Source organism: Myripristis murdjan, chromosome 5 (genome assembly GCF_902150065.1).
Source record: "Myripristis murdjan chromosome 5, fMyrMur1.1, whole genome shotgun sequence".
Lineage (NCBI taxonomy): Eukaryota > Metazoa > Chordata > Actinopteri > Holocentriformes > Holocentridae > Myripristis > Myripristis murdjan.
This window is the reverse complement of record NC_043984.1, coordinates 21639510-21653007: the sequence shown is the minus strand read 5'-3', so window position 1 is coordinate 21653007 and position 13498 is coordinate 21639510. Positions and strand designations below refer to the sequence as shown.

At 42.0% G+C, this 13498-nt stretch overlaps 1 protein-coding gene across 1 annotated transcript; it reads left to right on the top strand.

The window, feature by feature from the left end:
* Nucleotides 1–7142: 7142 nt before the first annotated feature.
* On the top strand, nt 7143–13388 carry LOC115358852 (translocon-associated protein subunit alpha-like). Its single transcript, XM_030050937.1, has 9 exons — nt 7143–7264; nt 8883–9001; nt 9100–9193; nt 9329–9456; nt 10017–10151; nt 10648–10724; nt 11678–11756; nt 12086–12179; nt 12385–13388. Exons 1-9 carry the CDS (start codon nt 7195–7197, stop codon nt 12447–12449), a joined length of 861 nt encoding a protein of 286 aa, XP_029906797.1. The 5' UTR covers nt 7143–7194; the 3' UTR covers nt 12450–13388.
* Nucleotides 13389–13498: the final 110 nt, after the last annotated feature.

Here is a 13498-nt window from a genome sequence, read left to right as displayed (position 1 = left end):
CAAATGGGTGAATTGGCATTGTGACATAAAACACAATGAATAGGCAGTTGTGCAATTACACTAATTTCACACTCTTTTGTGCAGTTCACACCTCGGAAGCTGCTCTACATTTTACAGCTGCACCACAGAGGACAGGTAGTGCTCACCAAACTTGATGCAGTGATATCTGCCCCACCAACACACAAACCCTGTTTTGTGATATTGAGTCGATCAAGGTCAGAGAAAATACTGGTCGTCTGGATTCAGTCAGAAACCAAGTCTACTGATGCCCTGTGAATTTCCCTCAAATACTGAATTGCTTTATCCCATCAAGTGGGCGGTTGCCAAGCCAGCCAACATTAACCATCAATATCAATAAGTTTACAAGTTCTTAAAATCCATCTTTTTTTCAGTCTGGCCTTTCACTGGTTTTACTGATCTGTTATTTTTCATCCTGCTGTTTTTGTTTCCTTTACATGCCATCGTGTATTTTAGTTCACTGCTGTTACTCCTTTCATTGCTGTTACTCCTTAGCTTTTGTTGTTACTCTATTATACCCTGCCTTGTTAAGGGCTTTGTAACTTCAAAGAAATTTGAATAAAGACCCGAGAGCAGCCATGGAGCGTATGAAGAAGGAAACATGTCGCAATATGTCACAGTGACAGCTGCTGGTGCCAGATCCTGGTGCCACTAAAGTGACACTGAAGTGAATAGGGCATGGAAAATCAAACTATGAACCACTATAGCTCTGCCATTTGAACTGTGACAGACTGAGATTCTGCCATATAACAAAACACACTTCACATAATAAAGCCTGCTGTTTTTACACATTAATAATCATAAAGATAATAAATGAACACATTAGACAAAAACCAGCAGGCTATATTATGTAAGGTGGATTTGTTATATCGTAGAATCTCAGTCCTGTCCCAGTTCAACCAGCAGGGCTATAGTGGTTAGGGTTAGGGTTAGGGTTAGGGTTAGGGTTAGTGGTTTATACTGTAGTGGGATTTTCCATGCCTGTTCCACTCACTTCAATACAAGGAGAACCAGAATCTGGCACCAACTGTGACATGTTGTCTTTTCCCACGTCATATATTCCTTGAGAGTAGCAAAGTCAGGGGGTTCATCAGCATGTTGACTGGCTTTTAGCAGGAATGGTGTGCCACAAAGAGCCAAGAGTCTACAGGTTTTTATTCCCACCAAACACTGGACCAGCAGATTTCACCAATGACAACACTCACCCAGAGAGGTGGAGACTGATCAGCAGGTGTTGTGTTTGATTGAAATGCAGACCTGTATGCTTTAGGCCAGTTTTATCCCATATATCCAGTGTTTCCTCAGTGGGGGCCCTCTGCACTGGGGGCTGTTATCGGCTGGGGCTGGGATGTTTCTTCTTGTGGGGCACACCGGCTGGGGTGGGTGGGGGCTCTGTGGCTCTGTGGCTCTGTGGCGGTGCCCTGCTGCAGCGCCATGGGTCCTCTGCCTACCTGTGGTTTGGTGGGCCCCTGAGCTGTGGCATTCTGGCCTGGGCCGTGGGCAGCCCCCAGCGCAGATGGCAGCGTTTCCTGACCTGGTTCCTCTCAGGCACCAGTGGCAGTTCTGCCCATGTTGCTGCCCTGGGCGAAATTACTACCTTGCACCCTTCCGTGTTACTACCCTACCTACTGGTTTACAGATGCAAGTACAATAGCTACATGTGTATTTGCTTAGACCCCCAACATTAGACGAGGGCATTTTTTCAGGGCATTTTCAATGGAAAAAATATCGTCTTATATTCAGATGAATACGGTAATAGAAAACTGCTTTGCAGCACTGGTGATTTTTTTTTTTTTTTTTTTTTTTACGTGCTCGTGCCGGACGGCTGCCCGCTTCACCCATGCCTAATGCACTACTGTCAGGCACACACACACACACACACCTGCCCTGCGTTCCAATACTCATACTACCATACTATTTAGTAGGGAAAAAAATGAATTAGTATGTCCCAATACATAGAATGTCAGATGCAGTATGCCGAGAGTACCAGGATGTTCTACTACATCCAATCAGATTTCACAGTCTGGATTTCAGCATGCTGCTCTGACCATTCTGACCCACAATCCTTTGTGCAGCAGAAGTTACGTCGCACTGACTGAGCTGCGTGTACAAGCCACGCCCACATACGGACAACAACAAATCACAAATATCGCACAAAACTCGCTCAGTGACAGCAGAAGCGACAGGAAGACAGAAGATCAGAAATATGATAGACGACAGCGCAGTATGAAACAGCACCGGCATTTTGACAACAACATTCAAATGTGACGCGACGGACGGCGGCGGAAGTGAGCGAGAGGGTTGGACTTCAGGGATGATGTATGTAGTGTGTCCTAATAGTATGCATTCGCATGCATATTGCATACTAAACTACATACTTTGTAAGGGCAGCTGCAGTACATACTAAAAGTAAAAAGTATTAGTATGTGATTTGGAACGCAGGGCAGGTGTTGCTCATGACCCACCAATTAAGAAAAGTCTGCAGGACTCTAGCATTGCTCTAACACACACTGTTGCCATTCTCTCAAATCAACAAATCATAAAATATTCACAGTATTAAATAAACATTTTTGAAGCTACATGTGTTAAACTTAGTATTAAAAATTATTGCAAATCATGTGCATATAAGTAGTCTGAATAATAAAAGAGAGGAGATTTTTAAAATCATCCATCCATTAAAATTCTTGCCACTTGGCTGGGACACAGCGGCAGCAGGGCGAGCAGAACACTCCACACCAGCTTCCTCCAGCCCCTCCTACAGGATCCTGCACATGTCCCAGGCCAGGTGGGAGATGATGTCCTGGGTCTACTCACGTCTCCTCCCCGTCAGTCATGCCTGGTACACCTCCACACGGAGATGCATGCTGACCAGTTTCTCAAATTATACCTCCATGGACTCCTCTCAATGTGGAAGAACAGCAGGTCAACACCAGCATCCTCCCAGAGTAAAACTGGAAATCACCATTTATGAATCTGAAATGATCACTTGTTTAATTACAGAGAATTCATATTTTTCAAAGGTCTTGACAACTTATAACACTTATAACACTTTGCATGTCTACTTATTACACTTCTACTGCATTATATAATGTGTTATGTGATATACTATGGCCAGAGTGAAGAGACACAGGAAGGACACAGAGAGAAAAACAAGGGTGGCATGTCACAAATCCCTGAACCAAATTTAAACCCTGCACATTGCATGCACACGGCATATACCACAGCCACCTGAGGCACCAGGATGTCCTGTTGTTTTGCAGTCTAGAAATAGATAGATAGATAGATAGATAGATAGATAGATAGATAGATACATACATACATACATACATACATACATACATACATACAGTACAGGCCAAAAGTTTGGACACACCTTCTCATTCAATGCGTTTTCTTTATTTTCATGACTATTTACATTGTAGATTCTCACTGAAGGAATCAAAACTATGAATGAACACATGTGGAGTTATGTACTTAACAAAAAAAGGTGAAATAACTGAAAACATGTTTTATATTCTAGTTTCTTCAAAATAGCCACCCTTTGCTCTGATTACTGCTTTGCACACTCTTGGCATTCTCTCGATGAGCTTCAAGAGGTAGTCACCTGAAATGGTTTTCACTTCACAGGTGTGCCTTATCAGGGTTAATTAGTGGAATTTCTTGCTTTATCAATGGGGTTGGGACCATCAGTTGTGTTGTGCAGAAGTCAGGTTACTACACAGCTGACAGCCCTATTGGACAACTGTTAAAATTCATATTATGGCAAGAACCAATCAGCTAACTAAAGAAAAACGAGTGGCCATCATTACTTGAAGAAATGAAGGTCAGTCAGTCCGGAAAAATTGCAAAAACTTTAAAATGTGGAGTCGCAAAAACCATCAAGCGCTACAACGAAACTGGCACACATGAGGACCGACCCAGGAAAGGAAGACCAAGAGTCACCTCTGCTTCTGAGGACAAGTTCATCCAAGTCACCAGCCTCAGAAATCGCAAGTTAACAGCAGCTCAGATCAGAGAGCAGATAAATGCCACACAGAGTTCTAGCAGCAGACCCATCTCTAGAACAACTGTTAAAAGGAGACTGCGCAAATCAGGCCTTCATGGTCAAATAGCTGCTAGGAAACCACTGCTAAGGAGAGGCAACAAGCAGAAGAGATTTGTTTGGGCCAAGAAACACAAGGAATGGACATTAGACCAGTGGAAATCTGTGCTTTGGTCTGATGAGTCCAAATTTGAGATCTTTGGTTCCAACCGCCATGTCTTTGTGAGACGCAGAAAAGGTGAACGGATGGATTCCACATGCCTGGTTCCCACTGTGAAGCATGGAGGAGGAGGTGTGATGGTGTGGGGGTGTTTTGCTGGTGACACTGTTGGGGATTTATTCAAAATTGATGGCACACTGAACCAGCATGGCTACCACAGCATCCTGCAGCGACATGCCATCCCATCCGGTTTGCGTTTAGTTGGACCATCATTTATTTTTCAACAGGACAATGAGCCCAAACACACCTCCAGGCTGTGTAAGGGCTATTTGACCAAGAAGGAGAGTGATGGAGTGCTGCGGCAGATGACCTGGCCTCCACAGTCACCGGACCTGAACCCAATCCAGATGGTTTGGGGTGAGCTGGACCGCAGAGTGAAGGCAAAGGGGCCAACAAGTGCTAAACACCTCTGGGAACTCCTTCAAGACTGTTGGAAAACCATTTCAGGTGACGACCTCTTGAAGCTCATCGAGAGAATGCCAAGAGTGTGCAAAGCAGTAATCAGAGCAAAGGGTGGCTATTTTGAAGAAACTAGAATATAAAACATGTTTTCGGTTATTTCACCTTTTTTTGTTAAGTACATAACTCCACATGTGTTCATTCATAGTTTTGATTCCTTCAGTTAGAATCTATAATGTAAATAGTCATTAAAATAAAGAAAACGCATTGAATGAGAAGGTGTGTCAAACTTTTGGCCTGTACTGTACATTAAGATACATTAAGATACTTTAAGATACATTAAGACACATTAGGTTAGATTATCTTAATGCAGTGGATTTAACAGATTCCCTGTGCAATAGATTTGCTGCATGTTTGGGGCCTCTCTCACTGAGCTGTGCTGTCTTTCTAACGATGATTTGAACAGTGAGATTACACAGCCAACGTCTGAGTTGTGTTACTCCAGATAAAATATGTCCTTTCCATCCTGGTGACAGTTGATTCCTCACGCTCCATATAGTCAGTCATGAAGTTGCTCCTTTGATCCCCTCCATACTGTGACATCTTTGATGTACACCTGTAGGCTGCAGACCCCCTCAGAGACGGTTTCCATGGCACTGCGAAAGATCTTAAGAGTGGGGAAGGTCCTAATGGAAGTCACTGATAGCTGCAGCATCTAAATAATGTGTTGAAAGTGCACTCTGCTGCACCCCTCTCCTTTGGAAACCATGTGATACATCCAGCTTTGTAAACCAGTGTGCACCTGTGACTTTCCAGCAGGTTTCCTTGTTTGTTCATGGCAGTGAACCCATTTTGTTGGACCTTGTGTGGACTGAATGACTCCTTGTGGAAATATGCTGTCAGGTTTCTTTCACTGCTCTTATGTAAGAGGTATGGGCACGTCTTGGGGATTGTGCCAGTGGTTTAGGATTGCCATTACGTTTCGTGTCACTGGATAGCACATCTCAGTATTCATCCTAGACTCTTCACTTCCCAGTGGAGGGGACCATTCAGACCACAGAGTTTGCATGACTGTGCATAACCAACCCTAATGACTTCCTCTTGCCCTGCCATCATTACAAGACTGTAAGTAGGCCTGGACATCAACCGGTTCTCCCAGCCACTGTACTGAAATACAAGTTCATACCCTCCATTAGTCTGTTAGCTCCCGATTCTTTTGTTGAAAGCCCCAGGACAGACCGGAGTCAGTCTTCAATTTTCTGATGCAATATTTATTATGGTCACATATAAAGCAAAGCAGCGCTGGTCTCAGTGTGACAGAGCTCCCGCAGGATCTCAGTCAGAAAGCGCCCCGATATCAGGAAATGATACACATTTATGTTCTTGGGCTTGGGCCTGCCCCGTACATAGGTTGGACTTAAACGCAACCGAGAATAATTGGCCAGTTACCCGGACATGGACAGGCCAACCACTGTCCATGCCTTGTTTCTGGAATGTGTGATGCTATGTGTGTGAATGTTGACTGGGCGTGTATCTAATACAACAGACCTAAATAACAAGATAGAGAAAGTACATCTGGCTCCTGCTGTGTCTGTCCTCTGCTTAGCAGCCAAGCTGCCCTGAACTATGTAATACATTGGATAATGCAAGAAACATTGAACTATACGGCCAATTGTAACAAGTCTATGGTTAAGTATGTTGGCACAGTTTTTCACCCAGTTTGTTTTCCTTCATCTTCTCTGAGACAAACGTGGATCTCGATCACCTGCAATCCTGAAACGCTGAACAGCAGTGCAAGTCCTCCGTGCAGATTTGTCTCCCCCTCAAACCACATCTGCATCACAAATCAATTAGACCCTGAAGAAATAAAGTTCCACAGCAATAATCTCACTGTACAAATGGTACATCCACTGATGCTCCTCACCTGTGAAAACAATCTCCATTTAATGAGATAATGACACGTGCAACTGCTCATCAGTTCAACCAAAATGGCACATGACAGCATCATCAAATCCTGAGGCACACATTGCACTGAAATCACAACATAAACGAAAGTGACGATTTGGTTAGCAGTTTAATTTAAGCAACATGTTGGACATGATCTCCTTATCCAAATCAACCATACCCAATCCTAACTTGCAATCATGTTCTCTTTATCTATTTTCGAGAGTCACTTAGCAAACATAAGCAACAGATAAAACGCTATAAATATTATGGGGATGTTATAATAATGCAGTAATGTCTGAAATTGTGTGCAAGCAAAAAGAAGTATACCGTGGCTTTTGTCAAAATAAGTTTTAATTTCAGGGAATAACATTTTGCCAGAGTGTGCTGACTTTCAGCCGTCGGTGTAAGTGCTGAACAAAATAATCCTCTGGAGCTTTAAGTAAATGGGAACTTCCCATTTGAGCGCATAGTATTTTATAGGCGTGTCCTCCCTCGTCCCTCCCTCTGCGCTGCTGTCCTCTCTGCTGACTGCTGATGTGTTACTAACCCCGAGCTGAAAGCCTGCAAAATGTTCAATTTCGGATCGAAACTACTTCTACTCTTTCTCCTTGCCTTTCCCTGTGGATTAATATCCATCGGTAAGTCTTTTTTTCTGTAGAAGCTGACAAATCGAAACTTGCGGCTTCATCTCGAGTTGTCCAACTTAGAAAAGTTTTATCAGACAGACTAACATCGACGTGGCATATTACTGTCAGGTTTCACCATTATTTCTATTAATGATATGATAACATGTGTGTCCTGAAAGTTATTGTGATTATTTTTTCTTCACAGCACAGAGTTGTTGGCTATCTTATCACTCTTTCCCCGAAATGAATGAATATATATCTCGTCTCCTCGCCTGGGTCAATAAACTGAAAAAGTGAATTCGTCTAACTTTATGCATCGCATGTAAAATAAATAAATAAATTTAAAGTATTAGGAGAAGTTTGGAGGGGTAAGTTAGCCTACTGACCCAGATGTGAGCCGCAGCTGCACAGTTGAGGGGTCCCCGCCGCTGGGACACGTCACCATACACACACACACACACACACACACACACACACACACACACACACACACACACACACACACGTTGACTCAGAGGTTTGGGACAGTGGTGCTCAAAGGAGGGTCCGGGGTCCGGCAGGCGTCCAAAGGGAGTACAGCTGGTTTTCACTTTATTAAGTAACTTTATTATCGTTTTACTACAAGATTTGCACTGAGGAAAAATGAATGAGTGACTACTTTGCATATGGGTGCTACCCAGGGGTTGTCAAAGCATGCGCCATGGGGAGACTGAGAGCTTAAAAGTTTTCATTCCAGCCAAACACAGCAGGTTGCAACAGGTTACTCTTCCTGTGTGGTTGAAGATGTGCTCATCAGTGAAAATGATCTGCTTTGATGTTGGTTTGGAATAAAACCTTACCAGACTCCAGCTCCTCCATAGCACATGGCTGCCTATTAGACAATCATCTCAAGTCTAACTACAAAAATGGGACCAGAGGGACAAATCTAAGCATATATTCTTTTGTGGTCAAATGAATGTCGTTTTGGGAGTATTTTACATGAAAAAGTGTGGGGGGGCTGCTGCCCTAGGTCACTCAGGACTAGCACTCTCAGCCTGTTTGGTGTCAGGCTGCACTTCCAAAAACATGCTGCTGGAATTGAATTAAACTACATGAAAGGTGAATGGACCACTGCTTTAATTACATTTGAAAGGACCCAAAGGCACAATGATACTAAAGAGAAATACCACAGCATCTTAGTACTATGTAATTTTATAGCTTGAAATTGATTTATTCAAATAACTGGTTTTGTATGTGTAGGATCCATTGTTAACACCTGTGTGTAACTTTTATAAAAGATGGGCTTTGTTCGATTCATTTCCAGTGTGTTTGAACACTGCTGCAAGCAACAACAAAAAAATCTTTCAAAGCATTTCTTCACCTGATTAGTATTGCCTAGTGGCATAAATACACAAGGATTATTTCTGACTGCAGTTTGAAATTCTAATTCCACTTACAGATTTTATGCAGTTTACTAGTCTGTGGAGGATAGCAAGTCATTTTTACAGGATTTTCACAGCTTCACCCGCTCTTATATAGGCAATAATTGGATACCGTGTTTCTCTAAAACCAGCAACCGATCCTCTTGTGGTGAAAATCAGCAGAACCTCAGAGTGTTCATGTATTTTCTAATCTCTCCTTGCCAACCCAGGCCATGTGTCTGCAGACTCAGACTCCACTGAGGACATTGGCCTAGATGCTGCCGTTGACGAGGAGGAAGAGGAAGAGGAAGATGAGGTGCTAGTGGAAGAGGATCAGTTGCCAAACTCGGTAAGCGTGTTTGATCAAATAAGACGTTTTGCTTAGATTTTACACACAGACAATTACAGTATAAGTAAGTACCGGTGTCATTTTGTGTTCACCTTCAGGAAATGGACGGTGACGCTGACGATGACTCGGAAGCCGCTGATATAACGTCTCACCCGGATGCCGACACAACCATCATCTTTGTGACTGGAGAAGGTTAGTTGGCTCATCAGACACATCCTCAGATGCTCCTGTTTTTTAGTAGACTTGGCATGTGTGTCTCCTTGGCTGTGCCAGTATTTCTCAGAGCTGATATTTTATTTTCATCACACATCTTCATCATCAATTCAGAGTTCCCTGCCAATGAAATCGTGAAGTTCCTGGTGGGCTTCACCAACAAGGGGACTCAGGATTTCAACGTTCAGTCTCTGGAGGCCTCCTTCCGCTACCCTCAAGACTTCCAGTTCTACATTCAAAATGTGAGTTCTGAATTAAAAAGCCCCAGAAAGTCTAGATTGTATGTCGTCAGAAGGCCTGAGATCTACAAAAAGTACCATATTCCTTGTGTCAAAGTGGGATGAAAACGAAATTTATGTGAAAGCATTTCAGGACGGGTCATCCAACACCCTAAAATCCTGCTGTGGAGGATTCACAAGGCTGGATGAGCACTTTGAGTATCATCTTATAAAAAGGTTGATAAAGGTGTTTGTCAGTGGCACCATTAAGCTCAAAATAAAGCAACAGTTTGTAAACCATTGCATTTTTTATGCTATCACATGGATTTGTCTTTTCATGTCGCTAGCACAGAGCACTTTTTGTATATCTCAGCCAAAAATCCTGAATAACTGTATTTGCATTTAATATGCATTACAAAAACAGTGCACAGTCCAAGTACGGCTGCCTGTTACCTGCCTCATGACATGTTGACATTATTAAAACATTTTCCTATAAACATGATAAATAGGGGAGTTTATAAAGTTCACTTCTCATGTTTTCTTTGTGTTTGACCAAAATATTTGAAACCGTGTTGTTTGTGCAGTTCACAGCTTTGCCTCTGAACACTGTAGTGCAGCCTCAGAAACAGGCCTCCTTCGAGTACTCCTTCATCCCCGCCCAACCCATGGCTGGTCGTCCTTTCGGTCTTGTTATCCTCCTCAACTATCTTGACAGTGAGGTATGAACAGTTTTTTATGATTTTAAGGAAACATTTGTGGTCGGGGTGTAGAAGAACCTGTATGTTTTTGTGCTCATCTAGAGCAAATTTAATGATGCAGACTGGGACATCAACACTGTAACAGACCAGTGCAACCAAGTGTTTTTTTTTTGTTGTTTGTTTGTTTGTTTGTTTGTTTTGTGTGTGTGAAAAATGTTAACTAAATCATATTTAAAAGCATAAACAAATTCCAAAACTTGAGCTTTTTAGGGTATCTCCCACAATGTTGCTGGTTGTGTGTTTATGTTAGCTTTTTAGATGCACTGTGGTTGAGAGCCTGTCCACTTCCATCTCATTCCACTTTATTTAAATTGTACTATTATACTATTGATAAATAATTTCTGAAAATATGTCTTTTTTCATTTTGCCAGGTTTTCAGGGGGTAGTTAATGCCTAAATGTTCAACATTATGTTGCTAAAGGCATTTGGTAACTGGTTGTGGTTATTTGTTCTCCAGGGCAATGCATTCCAGACTGCTATTTACAACCAGACAGTCACCATCACTGAGCTAGAGGAGGGACTGGATGGAGAGACGTAAGCATTTATGTTGTGTCCTGTCATATAAATATTGTTGCTGTCCAGGAAAAACCTTGTATCTCCAAAAGATTAACATTTTATGGCTCAAGAAAAACAGTTCTGTTTTTAGCTTGACTGCTGTGTATGTTGAGTTCATCCAGTGGGTTTTGAAAGAGTTTCATCAGACCCATGCAGGAGCATGCAATCCTACAGCTGAGGGTGGGAAGGAGTTATGATGTTTTCCCAGGACAACAGAGATCTGTAAATATAGAAAAACCTCAGACTTGCCTCTGTTCTGACGTCCACATTCAAATTGGACAATGGAAACTGTCTAATACTGGTGAGCATAAAGTAAAGCCTCCTGCTGCCTGCCATAATGCATTTGCAAATTACATGTAAATCTCATTGTTTTGCCAACATAATAATAATAATTAACTGACATTTCACTATTTGTGCGCATAGATTCCATTTGAAGGCTTGTTTGTGCTAACATTTGAGTTGCATAAATTTGTTGGCAAAAAAAAAAAAAAAAAAAAAAAAAATTAAAAATCTGTGAGGTGGTCTATATATAGAAGGTTTGGGAAAGGTCATGGAAACCTTGTAGTGCATAAGTAACACTTGACTATAGACACTACAATTTTTGCTCATGGAGGCTTTCCCGGTCTGATTCAGACTTCATAATGTGCATCATATGCATCTTGCATGGATTGAGATCAATATTTCAGCTGCTCCTGTTCACCTTTGGGCCTTTTAGTGTGTGCAGTCAGAACCTGGGGTGTGCCTTCGTCTCAGCACAGTTTGATTCAAAGCATCTGGCTCCTTCCCATCAGCTTAATAGACAATTGGGCATTGCACATCACTCCTTTTGATGTTTTTTGCTTAAGTATAAATCCTACAATATCTAAATTCATTTATCTATATTGTTAGGTTTGTGTTCACAGATTGAAATACTGATTTTGTTTTGTCTGCAGTATGTTCATGTACATTTTCCTGATTGGACTGGTGGTCCTGATGCTCTTCGGCATGTACCAGGTCCTGGAGTCGAGGACGGTATGTGTTTGTCATTGATAAGCTTGGTGTATTTTACATATTGAGATATCTCCGCATGCCAAAGATATGGATCTAATGTCTCACAAAGCTCCAGTAACATAAACTGCTGTAATCTGGTCTCATCTTACTACAAATGATGAGTCTGTTTCCATAAAATCTGCAACATTTGGGACAGATTATGCATCTAATGTTGATAAGGTACACACCATCCCCTTACAGCCCTCTTAAATTATCCTTTTAAATATGGAGAAATTGAGATTAAAACAGGCTAATGGATGGCATGGACTGAAAATGAGACGTGTTGTTGTCTTTTAACCTGTGTTGTGCAGAAAAAGAGAATCCCAGTGAAAATAGAAAAGGGCACTGGTGGGATGAGCGACGTGGACATCAGCTGGATTCCTCAGGAAACCCTCAATGTCATGAGTATGTTTTATTTTAGTTTTTTTTTTTTTTTTCCAGTTCTCACAATATGCTGGATCTTTTTCTTAAATCGTTATTTCTTACCACAGACTTTTGATATGTTTCCAATTTTTTGGAGGGGGGGCAATCTTTGCTTTGCTTTTGTTACTTTTATTTACTCTCCATATGCAGCAAAACAAACGGCTGATGCTGACTTCCTTTCTTACAGACAAGGCATCTCCTAAAACATCTCCACGGAAACGAACCAAGAGGGCAGCCGGAGCGGATCAATAAATCAGCCATCACACTGTCTATCAGACCTCCAGAGCTCACAGTCACCTGACTCCCATTTACAACTGCTCAGTATTCCCGGAATCCAATTTCCAGCTCAAGCAGTGTCGTTTGATATGTTTGTGTTGAACTAGCCTCTCGCCTGCACCGCCAAAGCTTTTTGCTCCATCCTACCATCGAGCATCCCTGGACACTAATGCTCCGGTCAGAGCGGGAACACTTAGACACTACTTCTGCTGGACACTGGCACAACTGAACTGTGTTCACTTTTTAAAGGGATTTTTTTTTTTTTTTACCAGTATGTGTGTGTGTGAAACTTAATTTTAAATACAGGAATTGACTCACTGTGCAAACTCTGAAAAACAAGGGGTTGCGATAAATTTTGACCCCAAAAAAACACAGCTGGAATATTTCAGAGGCAGATTCGGTAACACCTCTTTGTCTGTGTGAAAGCTGTGAAGTCACAAGGGTACACTGCAGTTTAATGGCATTTTATTTGGGTCCTCGCAATCTGCCTCAGTGTGGGATTGAGTGGACACATTCAAAACACCAGATGAGATGGATCCTGCTAACAAATTCCTTCCAGACTTACATAAAAACACCATCGAGCCATATCAGCACTGTAACGGCGGTGGCCTGAAAATACCTTCCGTCAACAAAACGTAGAAACAGATGGTTCATATTTTTTTCTCACTGGTGCTCATGTATTTTTAGTATTCAGCAACATATTTCTAAAGTTTCGTTTCAGTCAGGGCCAATGGCAGCTGCCAATCACAAGCACAATTTAAGCAGAAAATTAGTTTGGTTTCTGTGGGACACTCACCTGTTTTGTAAGAGGCTCAGCAGAGCATTTTGAACGTTTGTCTTGTTCAAATGGTACAAAATGATCAAGTGTGGCTTAAGGTGCCATATTATCAGATCGCCACACCACAAAGAATAAAAGACTGAACAAAAAAAATACTTTGTGCACTTCCTTTCTTTTGAAGAGTCCAAGCCAAAGAAACATGACACCTCTTGTCATCAGAGAGGGGAGGTTTAGTTTATTGGTTGTT

Excerpts from the sequence above, each read along its gene's own strand:
- LOC115358852 (XM_030050937.1), top strand. The coding sequence starts at position 7,195 with ATGTTCAATTTCGGATCGAAACTACTTCTACTCTTTCTCCTTGCCTTT. Across the intron at positions 7,265-8,882 it reads CTGTGGATTAATATCCATCG|GCCATGTGTCTGCAGACTCA; the intron begins GTAAGTCTTTTT and ends TTGCCAACCCAG. Across the intron at positions 10,152-10,647 it reads TCAACTATCTTGACAGTGAG|GGCAATGCATTCCAGACTGC; the intron begins GTATGAACAGTT and ends TTTGTTCTCCAG.